The sequence below is a fragment of the Cynoglossus semilaevis genome, chromosome 20, assembly GCF_000523025.1.
Source record: "Cynoglossus semilaevis isolate Cse_v1.0 chromosome 20, Cse_v1.0, whole genome shotgun sequence".
Classification (NCBI taxonomy): Eukaryota; Metazoa; Chordata; class Actinopteri; order Pleuronectiformes; family Cynoglossidae; genus Cynoglossus; species Cynoglossus semilaevis.
In genome coordinates this window covers 4,704,321-4,727,580 of record NC_024326.1, presented here as the reverse complement: position 1 = coordinate 4,727,580, position 23,260 = coordinate 4,704,321, and the positions used below count along the sequence as shown (strand labels likewise).

Genomic DNA, 23,260 nt, shown 5'->3' with positions numbered 1-23,260 from the left:
GATCACGGGGTGAGGAGTCAAGTGGAGGACAAGGTGACTGATTGAGCGGAGGCATTAGGTCAGTGTCGGGCAGCTGAATCAAACTACACTGAGACCCAACTCACATTCGGCCACAATCAAATACATCACCCTGCTCTGTCAACATGTGTCCCGCTAGATATCACTTCCACATGTGCATACGGGCCGGGCCCATACAGCAACACACATTAACAGGCTCATCAGCACTCAGCTCACAGAGCAGCCCCTGACAAAAGACTTTAAAAAATGGGAGCACAAAATCAATCTGCGAGTTTCAAAAGGTCATCATACTGCGAGAGGAAATCGCATCATTCCTGGAAGAGTCCGCCGGAGAAGACTCAACAACAGGACGTTAATTGAAAACGCCGGAACATGATTTAAGTTGTTTTAAAATTCAGATGGTGTGTGCTTTTTACATTAGAGAGATAATTATTGCTGTGATCATCGCCAGTCGCTATTGGGATGAGAATCAATCTGCACCATTTCAAAGAAATGTATCACAGAATACTCCGGTCTTTTCAGCAATCTCCCAACATTCATACGCAGTGTTCTCAATACAAAATTCAATTATGTGGAACACCTGAACAAACAATATCTCACAGCCAATTATTCAGCGCCTTGGAAAATCATTGGCAAACAAATTAGCAATGTTAATGTGAGAGAGTCTTGATATTGTGAGCTCACAAAGGCAGCAAACTCCTTGTTAAACAGATCAGACCTGATTTGCAAATAAGGTTGTGCACCAAATTATTGCCCCCCTTTGGAAAATGTAATTCTTTTTAAGTGTTTCCCAAGTGCTTTTGTAAGGAGCCGGGAATTTGTAACACAGGGTTTCTAAGAGTGCTAGCTTCATTTAGGAGGCTTACACGGTTTCACTTTGCATAAACAAACACGATTATTTTACAAAGCCCAGGTTATTAGCCCCTCTGGGAGCTGCCCTCAGTATTTAGCCACAGCACAAACCAATGCTACAGTGTGTGTTAACCTAGTATCAGTCAGTGTTGTAACTTAAAGCTAGAAAACACAAGACACTCATAAAAACAAACAAGTATTGGGTCCTGACAACATCGGCAAGGTTTTTTTTTTTTTTTACTTCTTGCTGTATTTTTGCCTTATTGTTGCAAGAGAACAGGCCATAAAATATTTAACTTAACCTAAAAATAACAGTCAAATATAAGGGTAAAAGAGTACAACAAGGGTTTTGGTTTAAATAGTGAACCTGAACTGAGAACCAAGTGCTCTCCAAACACCTTAAAATCTAAGACAATCAACGTAGTAGACTAAAGATGTTAATAAGTAAGCCTCAAATATTAAGTCTGACAATTCCATGCTCCAAAGAGCGCGTGGGATGTATTCCCTACAAACAAGAAATACATTTCCCTATGGACTGCTAACTAAAAACATTTTTCCTTTATTCAGGAAAAAGATTTTTTTTCAAAACCAAAACTTCATTAGTCACCTTGCTCTCTCTCACTCACTCTCTCTCTCTGCCAGTCCCAGACCGGGATTGGCCAAATCACCCGAGATCGCCGAAAATTCTCTTCCTCACTACGGACAGTCATATTTCTTTTTCACTTTGATCCTTTCTATTGTGCTGGACAGTTTGAGCTTCCTCCCAGAACAATGGAAAGCTACCACAGGATATCTTGGCAGGGCTACTGCCCTGTGTATTGATTGGGCAAAGGCCCAACATTCCCTCACTAAAAAGAGATTAAAATATCAGACTTGTCTAAGACATTTATGGAGTCTGTGACCTCAGCCAATGCTAAAGTGGAGTACATACATCATAGTCCATCTCTGTGAGCTGCACTGAGTCTTGAGTAGCATTGACGGAGGGCGCAGAAAGCCTGATCATTCTGCCGCAACTTCAACAGCCTGCTGCAGGAAGGGATTCAGCTCCAAGTCGTGGGTGTAAATCAACTCACTTGCCGTTTCATTAAAAATTCACACCACGTTGTTGCATGTAAATGTTTAACACTGTCAGCGTTGTGGCGGGCGCTTCTCTTACACCTTCCTTTTGGGTGAAAATGGATGAGGTAGATTCTGTGGGAAAGGCAGCAAGACAAAGCATGAAAGATGTGTGTATCCATTCGCAGCTCCGGAGGACCTTCATTACAGAGAGAGCAGGTCCTGTCAACATCTTTTCATTACATGGTCCCATATATCCACCCTGGTGTCCAAATGGTCTGCTCTGTCGCCTGTCAAGAACAGGCACTCTCGGGGAAAGTCCTCCTATCTTGCCGATCCCCTTCACCACGCCTGATTCCAGGCTGTGAGGCGGGAGAGGCCAGGCAGAAAGGGAGGAATCGTGTTTGCCATCAACAGCTCAAGAGAGTAGCATGGCAGCAAGATTGATGACACTCTCCCTGAAAGTAACAAAAGAACTCCTGTGCACGAGGGCCCGCTTATGGGGCTTGATAGAGTTGTCATCCTCTTAATAAACAGCTCTGATATGTCAGTGGTAGTGGCAGCGGGAACTACACCACGCTCACCCACCAAGCCGTGGGCAGGACCACCTACAGCAACCCCGCCACAGACACACGCACACACTCATGAGTGTAGTCTCCATGTGGAGGCTCCTGAGGCCAACAGTGAGGTGACTGCTGGACAAGGATAAATAAATGAACATTCTTCATGTCATTTATTATTGCTGTTCTGACTCGGGATTACATGACTGCATGGAAACAGAGTCAAACATTCCTTCACTGAAAGGAACAGGTCGATAAGAAAAGTGAAAAGTGAACCTTTAATTCGATCAAGAAAAGTGGGAAGATGGAGAATATTTACTTGTTGCATGTAAATTCCATGTGGTTCATTTAAAAGACTGAAGAATCTGTTTCATGGTGCGTAGTACTTGTAATTATATTTTAAGAACTTTACAAGGCAAAATCAGAAACAGTCTTACAGTCTGACCCAACACACTGCAACAGCTGTAGTTTGTTTTCAAACATCAATACAAAAACTCTTAATCCTAACCCCCCACACCCCCACACGCCACCCCTCTCCCAGCTGACAGCACACGGTGACATCACGCGAGAGCTTTGTGCTGGAAGAGCCAGATTTCTATTTATTTTCTTCTTAGTCCTTGACAGACAGGAAGGTGGCTTTAAACCACAGTCTGCTGTGTGACAATTCTTTGCTTTCCAACCACCGGCTGCTATTGTTCAGACAAAAATATGTTGCCTTCGAGCTCAGTCCACCCAGTGATCAAGTTTCCAACAAAATGCTTTCAGCGCTGCTGTTTAATTACATGTAATTTCAAGGAGACAGTCAGGCATGTCCTCCTGGAACATGTAGCAAACGCCGAGGGAAGGACTACAATTTCAAAGAACCATCATTTCTTTTGAAAGTCTTAAAGGCCTGAAAATCATTTGAAAATGTTAAATGTTTTTATTTTAAATAGTTTTCTTTCAAATGTATAAATAACACAATATTTACATCCACTGACACATTTAAGATTATGTGAGAAATCTTTGTCACTTTTGGCTTTCTCCCCTTTTCCCCAACAGGGGTGCTATTTTGCAGCAGTTTCAAGGCCTTCAGCAGTCTTATCTTCAGCCTTTCTCCCTTTTTAAAAGAAGATTTCCCCATGATGTTTATTTTTATTAATTTTTTAAGTTAGTTTGAGGGCTTACTGGCACAAAAGAAAGAAACTGCGACTGAGTCAAGTGCTTGAAAAGAGGAGCAGATGGAAGATATTGTCTAACATCAATTAAAACTTAAGAAGCAAATACATGTGATGATACAAGATAATGTTTTAAATGTACTTACTGTAAAGTCGAGGCCAGCAGTGGATCATTGGGAAAGCTGTGCAGCAGGTAATGTGCGCAGCTGTGTGACATCACCACTAACGTGCAAATAAAAGGGGCAAAAAGTTCACTCCCTGCAGCTGAACATACAATCACATAATCACAATCAGGTGTGCAGTTAACTGACTTCACAGATTTTATATTTACTTTCACAGGGGTCTCCTCTGTAGATACCCGTGTGGATTGTTTGTCCACGGCAGGGACACACCAGCATGAAGCTGGGATTGAACACCTAATTGTCTGCTAGGAAAATTAACCACTCAACCCACTGACCCACGCCCATGCTTTCTATCATTAGTCCACAATATTCTTTTTTTTGCTATTTTATTATTAGACTTAACGATAAAAAGTTAATTAGCAACATACCAAATTAGAAAAATATTAAATAAAAAAACATGACTTTTTTCATGGTTCTAAATGAGTGTCAAAATATGTGTAAAACCAAATAACATAGCTATATTTCACCAGTTAAAGGGATCTAACATAACCCTGAGGGGCCAGGATGACAAGGGCACAAATTCACGGCAAAAAAATGGAGCAAAAAAAAATCATTTTATAGAGTCTGCCACTTACAATATTCACTTATTTTTCAGCAGAGACGTTGTTGTCTCTGTCACGATTCAATCTGCAGCACACTCCCCACACGCTGTATAATACCTAGTTAAAGCCAGCAGGGTGTGAAATGGTATTTGGAAATAAATGAAACTGACTATGAAACAGTGGAGTTGGGAGATATTGCCATGTCAAGATGACAGACAAGTCCTGGAATGAAGCAAAAAAGTTATTATCCCAACCAAGAGCATGGCTGGATTAAATATAACCCATGATGCCTCACGCTGCTCTGCCTTCATCCTCGCCGATGCCGGAGACTGAAGATGGACAAAAGTCACACGGATGCAGCCATCTCTGCAGCCATCGCTCCTGCTGATTTTCATTTGAACAATCAATACCATTTCATGCCCCTGTGCCAATAAGTGTTTTTTTTTTTGCAAAGTGTTTGGCTATTGATGCTCCATATAAAGTGTTTTGAAGGAGCTTTGGAGGAACACGGCCCCTCGGGGCTCCTACTGGCCTGATTTACAGCTGTAGTGATGAGTCGCAGAGGACATGCTGGGCATCGAAATAGCGACAAATATGTTGTCGGCCTTATTAATTTTTAAGGTAGTGTGTTGTCCTGTGGTTTGTAGAGGACACGGTGATATATGACATCCAAGAGATCGTAGAGGTTAGGGTCTAATTGTTAAGAGGTTGGGTGGGGTGAAGGTGTAAAGGTAACCAGGTGGGCTATTCATCAACATCTGTGCTGAGTGACAAAGACATGAACCTGAAGGTGAGTCTTAAAACCATAATAATAATAATAATAATAATAATAATAATGTCGTTGATTAAACGATGAACAAAACACTCGATCTTCTGACATGCACCTTATCATAAATCAGTTGGTCTTTCTGATAATTATTTCTTAATTTAACCCTGTTATGATTTCCACAGAGGCATTTCTCCAATAGCTCCCACTGACTCTGATGTCTGTTCAGATCCCTGTTACATCATTGTGGAGTTTAACAACCGGTTTATACGTTACGTCAACTACGAGCATATTATTAAATTACGGAGGAACAGATTTGATATACTTTCACCCTAACAGAGTTAGTTTTGTATAAATTTACGCGACAAAATTCAATAATCAGGTTCAGGAAAAACAGAAAGAATGGATTAGGTATGTCCTGGATGAAATCCTGTATTAGTAGCTGCTACCCTCTCCTGGAATAGTAAAGTACTACGTCAGATATTTCGTTAAATGAGGAGTCCCCAAACTGATGAAGGGGTGGCTGTAAGGTTCGTTTTAAGCTGTGTTTTAAATTAAACGGTGCCCAGTGTCAGACCAGTGACCTTGTCAAATGATGTCAACTCTCCTGTCCACGTGTCCATTGCATATTTGAAAATATTTGTCGAAGAAAGAGAATATCAGAAACAGGTACACATAAGAATGATTTTAAGGAATAAATATTCCTTTCTGCAGGAGTCATGTTCATTCTGATGTAACCATTGCTACAAACTTGGAACCAAACCATAAATGTGATAGAAGCATGGCCTGTTTTAATTATTTAATTTAATTTAATTTAATAAAAAACATGTATTACACAAACTGTAATTAATTAACTATTGACTAATCCATAAACCAACACGACTTAGACAATCACCTGCTTGAAAATGTAAAATTTGAATCAGATTGTGTTTTACCAAAAGATTAAAACATGAATTAGAATAAGTGACATTAATCCAATCCAATTTAATGTCACTTGAGTTTAGGAAACTACTATTAAAAATATCATTCTCATTGCTATATTCTAACAGGTATAAATTATATTTTACATTGTGTGAAGCAGTAAGGGAAGTAAATGGACACGAAAATGAATGGCTGCTGTAGATTGAGCGGTTGAAGGGAAGTATTTTAAAGGTACACAATGTACTTTTAGGATTTAGCAGCACCTAGCGGTGGTAACATGTTGTGGTTCAATATCAAAATTACACAGAATTAAATTTGTGCGTGCGGGTATGTATGTATATAAAGTTTTTTTAATTTTATTTTACATTCTTGTCAATGGTTTGTATTATATTATCTTGTATTCTTTAGTGTATGTCTACCACTATTATTTCCTTTTTTTTTTTATATTTACACTATAATGTATTTATAGTAAACTGATTCTACATAAAATTAACAGTAAAATTATATTATATTTAAATCCTATTGATAAATAATGATGAAGTCACCTCATATTTATCTGTGTGAAATATAAAGTGTGATAAGGAGACATAAGGACAGTACCCATCTAAGTAGAAAACCTTCAAGTCACTTACTAATAATAAAGTGTCAGTGTATCACAGTTGGTGATTCATCATCATCATCAGCAGCAGCAGCAGCAGCCATGATGCTGTTCTGATCTATTTTGGTCAAAGGCTGCAGTTAGTGATTATTAGAAGAACAGGTTGTACATGTATTGTTACACAGCACAAAGATACATGAACAGCCTGTCATCCATGATGAACCAAACAAGATTTGAAAGCACTGTCATAGAAAAGGGTGTTTTTTTTCAAAACAAGACACAAGATTTAAACACTTGCAAATCAGAAGATAGAACCAAGATATGGTTATAAAAGTATGAGCTAAGTGCTTTCCTGACCACAGATGGAGAAATGAAAACAACACAAATATGAGGATCTAATCAGAGTAACTAATAGCTAAATACAGAAAGAAAAAAAATACAGAACAGCACATTACTATGGTTAAATGTAAAGTCAGAAAAGAGAAATGGGAGACTAAAAACCACAAACAGAAACCCATAACAAACATTAATTTACATTTTTTTTCACCTTGCAGCCACTAAAGACTTTTTCTATTTTTAATACCTAACTTTGTGTGAATGATTCTGCTGCAACTGTCTGTGGCCTCACATACGTCAACAAGACGTCAAATGTATCACATCACAGCAAGTTTTTACTGTTTCTGCGACAACAACCGAGGCTAATGAATTCTGTCTATCTTGTGATTTTTTAAAATTCACAATAATACAAGAACCGTCACCAGAATTGGTGTTCTGTTGCCCTCGTTTGGCCAGCTGATAGGAAACTGCTAACATACAGTATGTTTCAGGCCTGGTAGAAACCTGACGAGCCAAACTACAAGTTTGAACACTTAGAGAGAGTGTGGATGTTCCCAGCATTCCTGAGATAATCTGTAACTGGAATTTTGCCACAGTTCAGGTCAGTTAGGTTTACTGTCTTTGCCCAAGCACGGTAACTGGATTTTATTCCAGGCTTGTCTGTCTGTTGCCAAACTGCTGATTTATATTTGTTTATTCAAAAAGACTTCTTTAACCTGTTTTGAATTTGAATTTGAAGTTATTTCCGGTCAAACAGAGTAAAGAAAATAAAAGTTGGGATGTAGATGTGTGTGAGTGTGTGTGTAAGGGGTAATTAACATTGTTCCTAATTACAAAACAGGGGTGCAAAAAACAAAACAAACAAACACGGGAACCAAACTGGCTGCAGCCTACAGAGCTCGGAGCAGATTCCTAACACCGGGCTGTATGACAGTCCCAGGTGCTGTGTTTGATTTCCAGCCTTCACCTCTGGCCTTCTACACAAAATCCCCACCATCTTGCTTTTGCAACCCCTCTGAAGTGAACTCAGTATGTGTAGCCTGACCTTTGAAATGACGTGTCCGGCTCTATCCTGATTTGAGCTCCTGTCCAGCAAGTCTCCTGCTTCGGTTATGTAAATAGGTCACTGTTTTAACTAGTCTGTTTAAGCATAACGTTTGAAAAGGAATCAGGAGAGAACCTCTCATTTATTAATCAATGCATAGTTTATTTTAATGATAAGGTGGCATGTCTAAGATCAAATAGCAAATATATATGTAGTAGTACTTAATTAAAGTACAATATGTATACATGTATATATATACATATATATAGTTTAGTACTAGCAGAAAGTAGTTTAGTATAAATTAGTAAAAAATACTATTATTGGAATTGGAAAATCATTGTATATGTACCGTGGATTTGCCATGGACGTAGCCTTATAGAAAGTGAACCATTATGAATGACAATAACACAAGAATGGAAAGTAATAAATGGCGGAGAATAAAAGATTAAAGGATGGCTTCACATTTACCAAATAAAAATCTGATGGGTCATCAAATATGTCATTTGGAATACAAACTGAGAAGATCTCAGTTTGTATTCTGTATTCCCATCAGATTTGTATTTAGTAAATATGAAGCCATCCTTTTAATCTTTAAGTGAAAGAAGGAATATAGCCAAAAAAGGGCAGCAATAATACAATATGGGTAGAAAAAACAGGCACAAACCAGCGAGGATAGTAAAACCAGAGACATATTTATGAAACCAATTGTAACCAAATGTAACATAATGAACCTAAAAAAAAAAAAAAAAAAAATTATAAACGATTTCAAAAAGATCTCCTGTGTCTGCAGGCCTTGTGCACACAGGTAGGCTGTTACAGAAATTACTCAACTTATAAGAAGACATACAGTATAAACGTTGTATATGTCATTTGCAGCAGCCAGAAACCACACTACCAATGTCTATGTTTGATGTAATGTATTTTTAATAATATATATACTAGTTTCAGGTCTAATGGAGTCTTCAGGTCTGAACTATTTAGTGAAACTGCTCCTGTTACTGATGTCTAAACATGATCTGATACTTTTATTTGGCTGTGATGTTGTTACAAGAACAGTACTACAGTTGCAGCTAAAACTCATTGTTCTGGTGCTTGGTTTCTCAATAAGTCAATACATCACTTTGTTATTGAAATGTGCTTCACAAGACCACTCCTCACAGCCCCTCATTCACTCAAACCACAGGGCTGTTTTACATTTTTTTAATCCAATCACTGGCAAGGAAATCATTTACCAGGAAAACAAATTTCCATGGAAAGCCTCAGAATCCTTATTGATTTATACATTTTAGAAAAAGAACAGTCAGAAAACAAAAGGAAACCATTCATAGACAAAGAAAAGTGTTTCGAATTTATTTGTTTTTAACCACCCATCATTAAGGACACATTGTACCACATCACGTGTGCAAACCAGTGCAAAACCAGAATGAACCAATCCCAGATGGGTGTCTTACATAATCTCGTTGCTCAAATCCTAAATAGACCCACAACAACAGACGTCTACCGCATGGTGGCGCTGTCGAAGGATTCCGTCACGAATATGGATTCTGATAGTGTCCATATAGTCTAACACCAAAGAGTGTTTTTGTATAGTTTGTACCTGGATTATGTTTGCAATTTAGTTCCTCTTCATTTCGGTTGCCAGATTATACGGAGGACTATTGTCCATGCCTGCACAGGCGGCCGACAAACTGCTGCTAGAGGGCGTTGCTGCGCCGTTTTCTTCTTCCAATGAGATGCCTCAGTCCGGAAACGCATCAGCGACCAATCACAGGCGCTGTTCCAGTTCCTATAAGAATGGCAGCTAGAGTGGGGTAGTTGGTACCGGAGAATGAGAAAGAAACTAGCACCAAACCTTACAATATCACACTGGACCTGTCAGTCCTTTAGTTGTTATTTGAATTTCCTCGTTCATCCAGGTAAATATCCTCCTTTTGTGTTCAACTAAGAGTTTCTGTCGTTTTTTTTTGTTCTGTATTCGTCAGTGTAACGTGGTGTAAAACGTGGTGTGAAGATGGATTTTAGTAAAATGGTTGACATAAATTAAGATTTTTAAAAAGAAATACAACCACAACATTACTCTTCTTTGCTGAGTTAAAAATGTAGATGTCTTGGTTCTAGTTTTGCGAACTCGTGTTCTTCACTTGCGTTGTACTTAAATGAGACTTCAAATATACAGGTTTCTGTCCTTAAAACAACTGGTGTAATGTAGTAAAGCGGTTTTGTATATAAAAGTGGTTTGTGGTTTCGCTGTTACTTTTGTATGATGAGCTTTCGGTTATATGTTTGTTGATAGATTGCGGATGTAAAGTAAACCATGATGCAACGTTGCCTCACTACGGGCGGTAGTAACCGTGACAACAATAACTGTAAGATAACAGGATGTAGTGCGGATTTCAACTGTTTACTTTGAATTTGACGGCGATTAATTTAAATATTTACTTATCGGTCCATGCATTAGCCCGTTGTTTTTTGTTTTTTTAACCTGCTTGAATTTGGTGGTTTCCGCCACGCGCCACTGGTTGAAATGGCTTCTTTGTTTTAAACGCGTCCAGTTTACACGGAATGGTTTATAAAGTCGTTATTTGTGACTGTAGAAAGCCCTGGATTTGTGCCTCGTTTCCCCCTCATCGGTGTGTGTCTCAGCCCTTTTTCTGGAAGTAGAGACAATGGGGGCCTATTTGCGCCCCTCAAAAGCCTGTTACGCAACATGTGATCGGGAGCACAGCGCCCCCCTCCTCTCACCTCTCATTTTAATGACTGCTCTTATATTTCCTGTTCTTTGCTCCTCAGGTGTGTTATAGTAGGAAATAAAATGGCCACATCAGCCAGCGCCTCCCTCAGCAAAGCTGTCAAGCAGCAGTACATGCAGCTCCCTCAGGGGGACAAAGTCCAGGCCATGTATATTTGGGTGGATGGCACCGGAGAGGGTCTCAGATGCAAAACAAGGACACTGGATTCTGAACCCAAAAGCATTGAAGGTAAGCAGCAATTCACATGGAACTATGAATTAATGGTATTAATGTTGTAAATCAAAGGCAAAGAGAATGACCTGTATTCTTTGCATTGTTGTAATTAAAGAAGACCCACTGATTTTAATGAGCTCACTGCATAATGGTTAAGTTTAAAGTTATTAATCAGAAAAAAAAATGTTATTATCAGCTATCCATTATCATTAGCTATATGGCATCACCAGAAGAAAATGTTAACTAACTTAATGTTGAACTTCATTCAATTTAAAGTTAGGATTTGGTACAAAATGTATCATCTGAGTTGGGGGGAAATAGTACAAAATGTTATCTGTGGGTGCTTATTTCCTTTCCAGATGTGGGCCATAAATTTTGCCTAAAAAAAAATCCTTAGGTTACATAAACACTTGGACTGGTTAGCATTGGTTCTGGGCTACACTTTAGACACAGTTGGTTATAGGCTGCAGCTGCCATGCTTTTTTTTTTTTTTTTTTTTAAATCCTTACGTACGTCCTTTTTTTAGATCTCCCCGAGTGGAACTTCGATGGCTCCAGCACCTACCAGGCTGAGGGATCCAACAGTGACATGTATCTAATTCCTTCTGCCATGTTCCGTGATCCATTCCGCAAAGACCCTAACAAGCTTGTACTGTGTGAAGTACTGAAGTACAATCGTAAACCAACAGGTAAGGAAAATTACAAAGACCTTGGCCGTCCTCAGATTAAAGAAAGTACGCAAGCTCTAATGATATTACGATAACAAGAAGCAGTCGGTTTACGTAAACGAGCAACTAACCTGTCTTGAATTTGCACTCACAAAGATTTTATTGAAAATGTTAAGGGTTTTCATGCTAGGAGGAAATAGCATCATTGGCAAATGGACAGAAGGTAAACTACAAGTCATTGGAAAACAGAATAAATGAATAATAGAAAGCATCATGTGGATGGAATGTCCCTCAAGCTGCAACAAAGAAAGGAGCAGCTGCAATACAAAGTAAAGATTTAGTTTTCTAAAGCTTTCTCATTAAAAAAAACTTCCTCAAAGCAAGACTATTGATGGGGATTGGATTGCTCAGAAAATAAATGAAAAAAAGTTTAATTACATTTTCAGACCTAAAATTTAAAGTGTGGTTTATTTTTAAAACACTGGCCGAAATGGTTTAACTTCTCATACTGGTTGAGAGAGTTTGAGAACTAAATCACTGTGGTACACTCGGTCACATGCACCTACTGTGTTCTGGTCAGGTGAGGCTTGTGTCTCTCTAATAGGCAGCAGTGCACGGCTCATGAGGCTCCTTGTGTATAATTGGATTTACTGAAATCATCTTATCAAGTAGTCGGTTATCTGTGTCTGGATGCTTTGACTAAGCTAACTGTTTTTTTGTTTTTTAATTTTCAGAAACCAACCTCAGAGTCACATGTAATAAGGTGATGGAAATGGTGAAGGACCAGCATCCTTGGTTTGGCATGGAGCAGGAGTACACTATTTTGGGCACAGATGGACACCCATTTGGATGGCCATCAAATGGTTTCCCTGGACCCCAAGGTTAGAATTTGGGTCAACAGAATTTGACTTGTTTAATTGAAAATATGTACATTGTTAAAATAATTCACCCCCATCTTGATCCCTGCAGGTCCATACTACTGTGGTGTGGGAGCTGATAAAGCCTATGGCAGAGACATCGTGGAGGCCCATTACAAAGCCTGCTTGTACGCTGGAGTTAAGATTTGTGGCACAAATGCAGAAGTGATGCCTGCTCAGGTAATGATGGTTAATGTTTATAGGCTTATGGCTTTTAAAAACAATAAAAAAATTTACTTAAAAGAAATCTTTTGTTTTTTTTTTTAGTGGGAGTTTCAAGTTGGCCCATGTGAAGGAATCGAAATGGGCGATCACCTGTGGGCGTCACGTTTCATTCTCCACCGTGTATGTGAAGACTTTGGTGTTATTGCCTCATTCGACCCTAAGCCAATCCCTGGTAACTGGAATGGGGCAGGTTGCCATACAAACTTCAGCACTAAAGAAATGAGGGAAGATGGTGGATTGAAGTGAGTTTTTAAAATATATACACATTGAGTTGCAATAATTATTGCAGTATTATTTGACCGTTTCTGATTGGATAATCGCATGATTTGTCTTTGCAGAGCTATTGAAGAGTCCATTGAGAAGCTTGGCAAAAGGCACCGCTATCACATCCGTGCCTATGACCCCAAAGGGGGGCTTGACAATGCCCGCCGTCTTACTGGCCACCACGAAACCTCAAACATCGACGAATTCTCTGCAGGTGTGGCCAACCGTGGTGCCAGCATCCGCATTCCCCGCAGTGTGGGTCAGGACAAGAAGGGCTACTTCGAGGACCGCCGCCCATCGGCCAACTGCGACCCGTATGGTGTAACTGAAGCCCTCATCCGTACCTGTTTGCTGAACGAAGAAGGAGATGAGCCTGCGGATTACTAGATTCTCTACTTCTGGGTTGACTCTCACTGCCCCCTTGACTTTATCTTTACTTTTAAACTAGTACTGTATTTTTTTTTTAAATCCCCTCTTCTACTTGAGAGTTTTTAACCTGCATTTTAATGGCTTAAAGTTGGCTGGTCAACTTAATATAAGGCACGGCAATTGTGATCCTTGGTAGTGATAAGCTGGTTAATAGCAGGGTACGTCTTTCCCCTCCATTCTGAAGGGATTGGCTTTTGTAACACTGTTTTGTAACCCATGTCAGCTTTCCCTTTGTCTGTTAAAAACTAAGGCACATGGACACTGAGGAGTAAAGCTGCAGAGAGGGCAGCTGGTCGAACCTGATAGATCTCACTAGTTCATGTACTGGTAATATGTTGACTTGCCTTTCAACTTTTCAGTCTTCGGTGTTACTAATTCATTTGATATCTACAAAGTGTCTATTTTTAAATGGCAGTGCTCCATGTCATCCAGTTAATTTCGAGACTGTAGGTACACACCTGTGTCGACGTTTCTACCCAGACATATGTTGTTAAAATGTGGTGGATTTGTCCATAATGCCATTTGTAGATTTCCTCAAGGAGTTTTATCCTTTGTTAACTGCAATATTGTAATACACCTGATTTGGTTGAAAATAACAAGTTTACTGAACCGGGTGTTTTTTATTGATGCATTTAAAACATATTTTTATCACAACATGGCTGTATGACTCATGACTTAAAAGCAAAAGATTAAAACAATAGGTCAACATTTTGTGAAACGTACTTGTATTTCTTCATTTTATTATTCTGCCTGTTGGTGAACACTGCTCTTAGTTAGACAATAATGAAACCAGATCCTTAAAAGATCCTTGGACAAAGCAACGCTTGCTGTGTTAATATGGTTAGCTAGCAGATGCGTTTGCTAATATGCTGAGCTATAGTCTAAATGTTATCAAACAGGTTTTTATTTTTTCTTTACTTTAAAGTGATGCAAAGACTAGTTAAACATTTCATCTTTGTGCTTTGCTCCAAAAGAAGTGTACTAGCTGGATTAACTAGGTCAAATGGCTGTTCAGTTGCCATTAATCAGTCATGCTTTTTTTCCCCCCCAGGCAAACCTTGATCTTATTTTACTATGGTTAGAACTGCAGTGTTAACTTATTACGAGCAGTGTAGCTAACCTGGCACGTCTCAAACGTTTAATACAGTTAGTTTTTGTTATTAATAGTGAATTAGCTTTGTGCAGACTGGATCTTGGCCGTTTCTACAGCTTGGTTGCAGCGTCATCAGTATTGTTATTGCAATCCTCTTAGGCAAGCATCACACCTGATCAAACAAGTCATGACTTAGCATTAATATCAGAGTACGCAAGAAAACAGTGCATGAAAGTAACAAGTTGTAGCTCTTTGTTTGGACAAATGTTCTGAGGTTACAGTGTCTTGGGAGATCAATGGCAGCTTTGTTCAGACATTTTGATTTTTCTTTTTGTTTTTTTACGACAAAGCCGGTGGGAAGAGACTGGAAACTGGTGTACTCACGAGACAGCGATTAGACGCCTCCGACTGCCACTGCTTGAGAGCAGAAGTGCTGTGTCATAAATAACTACTCGGCTCAACCGCAGACTGTTGTCCTGAACCAGACTCACCTTTGTCCGAGATCTGTAATTCAAATAAAGGGAAAAGAAAATAAACACAAAACTAACTTGTTACAGTTTAGGTCACTTGTCATGTTAGGCTTAGGAATTTCCTGGAATGTTTTAGGTAACTGACAAAGATTATTGGGGAATTTCACATATAATAAACCATTATGAAGGGATTCTTTGTTTTCCTTTTCCTACAACAAAGGCAGGTTTCTACACAACATCCAGGAAGCTAACTTCACTTCATGGGTTGTAAACATGTATCTTTTCTGCCCCTTCTTACTCCGGGGGCTTTACGACCTTTCCCCTACATCCAGCTGCCTTCACAACAGAAAATCTAAAAATGCACGGATTGGTTTTTGCCCCGCACAAGTTAACCAATCATGACGGCCGAGGGCAGGTTTCATCCTGTTCCAATGACTGTTGACGGCCTGGAGGCTGCAAATGTCTTTGTTTTTCATCAAAACTGATGACACCCTGTTCTTTTAACTTGTTCTCCACTTCTGTTTTTAATTCTGTTGTCAGTCACACTGTGCCAAGTTCAAACAAAGGCCTTTAAATTTATTTCTAAATAACTGGAGTTTGTCAGGGTTATAAATGTTTATCAGGTTGATGAATAGAGCTGTTGATCCGCAGGTTAACTTAAAGAGGATGGAGAAATAGTAGGAGAATTTATGCAGTTATTTATGTAGTTATGTTGACCATTCTGTAGTCTTTGTCATTAGTTATGGGTTCTCATTTGTTTCAGGCAATGCCGGTTTAGTAAACTCAATATTTTTACAGATACATTTTAAGCAGGAAGCCTGATATAAATGGACAAGACAAACAATTATAGGATGGATTTATTTCTTAAAGATGGATCGAAGAAATTATGTCTTATAACCAGACGTGTAAATGCCACTGACAATGGTTCTGGATTGGACGTTCTTTCAGAATGTTCCTGACTTACTCTCTGAGCAGAACTTTTTCTAGTGTGGTCTATGTGAAAAACTGTAACAACAAACCCCTTTCCCTCACCTTTTCCTTGTACTTTATCAACTCCAAGTGGTGATATATATATCTGTTATGTAAGACCATGAATGCGTTAAATACACAGAATGTACCATGGGTAAATTCACAGAAGGTGTGGACACACTAGCTTGGATATTAGCATTCCTAGACCCAAACAGACGCACCGTGCTGTTTTTACCAAATCACAGACCCACCCACCTGTGCCCATTTTTAACATCGCTGACAAACAGTATGAATGCATGACAATGACGTCGTCTTCTGATTTGCATCATAACATTAAAAATGTTCTGCCCTTTAACGGCGTTTCAAATCTGCTCTACTAGACATTTGGTCTGATTCTATCTCATCAGCTGGGTTCTTCGCAAAAGGGAAAGATCTGTGCTGCATGGGGGAGCTTAACGGGGGGAGGAGTTGGAAACATTGACCGAGGGATGCTGGCTTGTTGCTATGCCAACCATCAGAACATACAGGCTGTATTGTGATGGTTCTCGTGTGGACCAGAGATACATCAATGTTTCATAAGAAGGGAAAAATACATGAATTGGCTTTTATAACGCCATGGCATCAGGGGGGAGGAAACTAACACACAAAAAAGGAAAACAATGAACACATCTACCCTCAGGTGGTGCAGCACGTGGAGGTAAAATGAAAATAGCCAATTAAACAAACTCTCGATTCTTTAGATGGAGGGGGCTTCCATGACGTTATTGTTCTAGCTAGTGGTTTGTTGTTGCGTAACACCTCATACTAGTTTAAACCAGTGCGGGCTCTGGTCCCGCAAAGAAAGAAGAAGAAAAACCACGGCTTACGCCACAACCGTAAGAGAAAAGAGAATGAGAGAAAAGAACCGTTTGCAAAAAGAAACTCATATCAAAACCATATCATCTTGTGCTAACGGAGGAAAGTTCCTGGAACGAATGTGTCTGCCTTTGAACACAACAAAACAGTGACAAAATGTTCTTGTTTATGTGAATGTGGTGAATGAGGTTTCGAAATTTCCTGGAAAATTAAAAACATTCCTTCCAGCAAGCAGGCTGCTGAATTCCCTCAAACCTTCACTTCCACAAAATGTCACACATGCTCACATTCTCGGAAAAACACATGTACTGGTTCAGCCCTGTCTGCAGAGGCAGGGAATAATAGGCTGCTGCATGTTTCCGTCCATGCCACACACACACACACACACACACACACACACACACACACATGGGCAGATGCTGAGTCTCCACCAAAGGCATCCTGGCTGCCTGGGAATGCTTAGCCCTGATTGGTCACATTCCTAATATATATGACACAGTAACACAGTTATTATACAGAGCTGCAGCACAAACAAACACTGAATAACAAAGACTATTTGGTCAAATATATACATATATATTAAGTGAAATTAATGGATGAATAAATAGTTAAGTCATAGCAGTCATAGCAAAGCAATGGCTGAGTGAACACAGTGTGTGATCTGGTCAAATTAAATAAAGACATGCAATTGTAGCAGTAATAATATTAATGGATAATGTTGAAAGACTTGTTTTTATTATCTGTTTTGAACATCCTGGCTGCAGCTCTTCCACATGACCTAAGCAGAAATGGTTTATTTTCTAATTATACAATTCTTAGAACTTTTAAAAATATTTGTTAGATTTTTTTATTGCGCAAATATAAGCAAATCTGAAGTATCAGATTTAGACATCAGGAAACATTTATTAGCTGTCAAAATAACTATTTTCTCAGTAAATCAGAATCATCAGCGATTAAACGACTCATCACCCTGTTGTTTAAATCAGGATCAAAAAATACATTACTGATATCCAGAGGTAAATTGTTGATCAAATATTTTTAAGAATCCTAAGGAATGCAAGGAATCTGTAAAATTATTTTTGCAGCTTTTGCAGTCTCAGTTACTCATTAAAGGTCATTCCCAAAACGTCTGGTACGTCTTGGGAGTCACTGAAACTGGAGAACTTTGCGAGAAGATGACGTTTGTGACGTGTGTCAAAGGCGACTGGCTGCTCTTGGACAACACTGCTGGTTTTCTACTGGCCACATTAATGAGAATCTTGACTTAATTTAATTTTCTTACAAAAAGCAACTTGGTCCTAAATGTGTGGTAAAAGTTTGATTTGATTTTTTTTATTTGAGGGGAAAAAGCATGGCAAATAATAAGACATCAGGACACATAGCTTCACAAACCGGTCACAAACAATTCTGTTTCCTTTCCCTGTGGTTTGGACTGTCCATGGCTTGAACTTTTTGACAGAAACCAGTACTCAAGCCCTCCCCCGACTACCTCTGCTGATTATCTATAGGGGTCACCCCTCCCCCTTTTTAACACCGAACAATGTCCCTGAACTCCCCCAACACTTCCATTTCGTGTGTAGTTTTCCACGTGGCCGTGCCCTGACAAGATGGAAAAAAACAGAACATCCAAGAGACAGTTTGGTGTAGTTCATATGTAATATTACTTAAACTGCATTATACAGGGTTTTTTTTACTTTTGTGTAAATGCAGTAGAAACAATAAATAATATTTTAAAAAAGCGAAAAAATAAACGTACATTTTGTCGGGTCTTTAAAATATATGTGCTTTCAGGTTAATGCTCCTTCGGCAGTCTGAGGGAAAGTTGTGCTGAGTCAAGGTCTCTGCTGCCACACACATGGAAGTCATTAACCACTCTGTTTAAAACCTGCACACCAACAGGTCAGAATCCCAGGTCATCTAAGCAGGAAAAGAACACACTATGCTGCAGAGACAGTTATTGAAAAACAACACCTTATGATGACTCACCTGTAAATCCTGAAAGTCTGGATCAACATCCATCACAGGCCAACGCAGGGAGGAAAGTGGACGGAGTGGAAAAGTACAAATATATACAAAAAACAACTACACATTTGATATTTTAGCTTTATTATATATTTCTAACAGTCATTTTTGATGTCAGAAACAAACATTAACTTACAACAAAACAAGGATAGAAAAATAAAAACTACTGAACACTGTTTTCTTTGTTATATAGTGGAATTGAACAGACTGGATCCTGAAAGTAAAACAACATTCTTAAAGACAAATTATGTTTATGACTGTGTGTGTTGAACATTTACTTTAAGCTTCCATAGTTTGCCTCTCTTATTTACTCTGGGTCCCCCTATAGGTGTCTGCGCGTAACTACTACTGTTGAGTTCTGCTGTAAACACCGGCACATTCTGACAGAAACCCAGGGTTCCTTTGAAAGGACATAAGTAATCCACACGACCTGAAGATATTGGAAAGAAACCTTACATGACATGGTTAAAGTCTTGTGGAGGTTGTGGTGAAATGGACTTCCCTGTAGTGCAGGGAATTAAAAATAACACAAAGCAGGGGAGAAAAAGACAAAAGAAAAAGACACCACCTTATCAGACTACGTCTTGGTATGAATAAAAAATAATATCTCGGTCTCTGTGTCTGACCTGACACTTGATAAGACATGTAGCAGTTGTGAAATATAATTAGGCACTTTTTTTTATGTTGCTCTTGTGCAAGATTCTGGAAACCACAGGACGGTATCTTGATAAAGAATAGGTGAGACAAAGAAAAAAAAACACTGCTGGAATATCTATAAATAGTATCCATTGCATAAGTCATTTAGCAAACAAAAAAAAAAGCCTGCTTCAACCGTCACATACCTCTAGGTGTTGTTTATGATCAATGTGTTTGTCTTGAGGTTCAGAAGTATAGGATAATGGCAACAGTTACAGCATTGATTGATGATGAACATGATGAAGATTTAATGGGTGGCAACTCGATCCTCCCGGAGGAGCAGTCCTTTTTGATGCGTGAAAACAAAAGCTTTGCATAAGTGCCTGTTCTGAGGTCAGGCTTTCATACCTCTTAGCATTCTTTTTTGGATGCAAAACATTTAAAACATTGACAAATATTTGCATTTGAAATAGTTTCTCGAGTGAGCTCTCAGGCCACGTAGGTGTTATTTGTACTGGGACGGATGGAAGCACAACAGAAACTTAGAGATTTGACTAAACCTAGTCAGGTTTGACATGTGTGTGAAATGTGACATGAAGACAGCTGTCTGGCCTCAACTGGTCAACTGTGTTTAAATGTAATGAGAGTGTTGCTCATCACTGTTACTCCTCAGTCCCTTCACCTTCAGCAGAAAAACACTTTAACTAATGTTGTCAGAGATGACGCAGAGCCACTGATTGTTAGCTGAAGGAGTTGTTAACTACCCACCCAGTGTTCTGGCTTATTTTATGACGCATTCATTGAATAGAATGTGTAGAACAAACCCTTCTAACCACTGTCCTTTTTTAATTGTTGGACTTTTTGTTTCTTCTTACTTAGTAGAGTAAAGCAGAAAAGTGAGCTCAGTTCATTATCATTGACCTTATAATCAAATGTACAGTTCCTCTAATCCCTCTCATCTGTGTATATGTATTCATTGACACAAATTACACAAAGTCACACCTGGCAGGAAAATCCTTTTGAAAACACACCTAAGGTGCAGTTAAGTCTCCCAGAGTTCTTACAGTGTGTCACGATGAACACAGAGAGGGGAGCCGTGGAGAAACGTTGACACATGACGGTGTGCTAACAGGGTGGGTTACAGCATGGTTAGTCACGCTGGGGCGTACACTTTACCAAAGGAAAGTCTTGAGTCACTGCAACCCGTTCCGCGAGACGAGGAGGTGATCTGAGGACATGCCGCAGTGGGAAGATCTGAGAGAAATAAAGAGATAAGACTGTGTGGGGAAATGGGTGATGTTAGATAATGATTGTAGACATGAAAAATAAGACACTATAAAGCATGCTCCTCTTTGCACCTGCTTCTTATTCCATGCTAGGATTACATAATCTGTGTGTGTGTGTGTGTGTGTGTGTACTATAGCACATGAGCAGATTGTTCGCACACGATTGTTTAAACCAATCCCATTGTGTGCCTTTATTTGAGTATATTTACACAGTGGGAAACAGAAAAACAAGTAAAAAAAAAATTTAAATCAATCTCATAAGTTCTCTTATCTTTTTTTGAAAATGGTCAGGAGAGAACACACCTGTCAGGTGGCAGAAGTGCAATTTTCCATTGGCTCACCTCACAAAACAAAAAAAAATCCAGTTCCAAAAATCAAATAGAAATTCTGACCTGTTTCCCCCTTGACAAAACAATCGATGCCAAGGTTTACACACCATCACCAGAGTCTTGTTTTTCATCATGTGCAGAAAACTGATTCACTGAGTTCACTGATTAAATGTATACATGCATTAGTAATTAAACCTCCCAACCTTATTAGCTGGGTGAGTCATTGGGAGGAAGCCATTACTGTACGTAGGTTACCATGTTGTCCAATTCTTACTGATAAAATGTTTTTCTCTCTGACATCATGAGTTCATTTAAATGTTGTTTGCTTACATCATCAGTGAGCAATCCACGAGGTACCACTCAAACACATACACTGATGCACAACACTGCATTTTTGTTTTCTTCTTGTACTAATCCTAAATAAGAAAAACACAATCTTTTTAAACCATGAGGTTGAAAATAATTTCAGTAATCAGGAACTCATTTTTACTCAGAGACTCAAAAACAAATTACACAAAAGCATGGTCCTGCCACATCAGTCAGATTAAAGTCTGATCAAGTATCTGATGGAGCCACAGCTAGTTTTTTTTTTTTTTTTAACGTCTACTGCTAAACCCTAATCCCAGTAAATCCTTGATATTCCTTGGTACGTCCAACACACACACACACACTGCCGACAGCCTCAGCTGAGCTGTAGAAAATGTAGGCTAAATGAGTAAAAGATGCTAAGAATAAAAACTGCGACATTGCCTCATAGAGCTGACATCATTGTGAATCGCGTCTTTCCTAATCCACAACTAGTAATTGAAAAACAATGATGCTGAGAAGAAGAGTATGACGCATTTTCCAATAAGGCAGATTTCTGTGACTTGCTCACAGTCATAGGATCAGCATGGTGGTGGGCCAGAGGTTTGGAGAAGGTCAGGAAGCAGCAGGAGGTTCAGTAGGAGGTACAGCAGACCAAAGAAGTGGCCCAGAGCAGTGATTGGACAGATGCACATCCAGACCCTTTGAGAGCCCCAAAACATGCATGCCAAGCATTTAAGTGTATGAAGACTGTGGAGTTAGATGACTGCTTTCATAACACCCCTCCCCCTCCAAAAAAAAAACCTTAGATAAAATTGCAGCTACACAAATATACAAAGTACAAATTACACTTTTAAACACAGTTTTAATAATATTGGGAAATTCAGTGCAGAGCATTGGAAATAATAGGGAAATGTAGAAACCATTGCAAAAATTAGATAAGAGGAAAACATACACCCCTACTATACATTGTTTTTAAGTATGTTAATTAATTTAGTCATTCATTTGTACTCACATGCTATGACATAACTAGGCCGATAGGTGGCACACCACATTTGTGGTTGAATAGGAATTACGCGAACACACGAAGAATAAATCCTGCTGCTGATGGTGATGATAACGCCAGCTAAACTTGAATATCCTTTTTTCTCACCACTAGTCATTAAATATACACCTAATCAGATGTACATACTATATGTTATGAGTTAAAAGTGTGGCTTAGTGTTAATCAATGTGTTTTATGCAATATGTATTTTTTATTTGTTAAATTGTATATATATATTCATTATATTATGTTTTCCAGGAACATAATGGAATGTTAATTTTCTTTGTTATTGTTATTAAAATGTTGTGTTATAAAACCATGCTGTGAAATGGCCAGATTATGTGAAAGTTGTGACTAAAGCTGAAGCCATTAGTTTAATAGCAGCGGTTTTGAAATATTGTACATGAACAAGGCAAATAAATAGAAACCTGTTGAATAGACTTCTAGTCATTCAAGTCATGTTTCCATCAGAGAATTCCGTCTTTGTATGATTCTGGGGGCTGTCTTTTGCATTATCTTAACTGTGCGAGGGCTGAACTCAAGGTTCTTCCAAAAATCCTTTCATTTTGAATGAAATAATCTGGAGCAAGATAAAACCTGTTACAAGGCTTGGGTCATTGTCTTGAAAATTCTTCAAATTCGGTTTAAAAATGGTGTACATTTCTTTCATTTCATGTTGAATAACACAACCCTGTGACTAATAGGATGTTAATTGTTTCACAGTAACGCATACTGTTGTTTGATGTGTACA

General features: G+C 38.9%; 1 protein-coding gene across 1 annotated transcript; it reads left to right on the top strand.

Annotated features, from left to right (window-relative positions):
- Positions 1-9,792: 9,792 nt before the first annotated feature.
- On the top strand, positions 9,793-14,209 carry glula (glutamate-ammonia ligase (glutamine synthase) a). Its single transcript, XM_008334149.3, has 7 exons — positions 9,793-9,949; positions 10,824-11,011; positions 11,523-11,684; positions 12,398-12,544; positions 12,633-12,760; positions 12,848-13,047; positions 13,144-14,209. Exons 2-7 carry the CDS (start codon positions 10,846-10,848, stop codon positions 13,454-13,456), a joined length of 1,116 nt encoding a protein of 371 aa, XP_008332371.1. The 5' UTR covers positions 9,793-9,949; positions 10,824-10,845; the 3' UTR covers positions 13,457-14,209.
- The last annotated feature ends 9,051 nt before the right edge of the window (positions 14,210-23,260 follow it).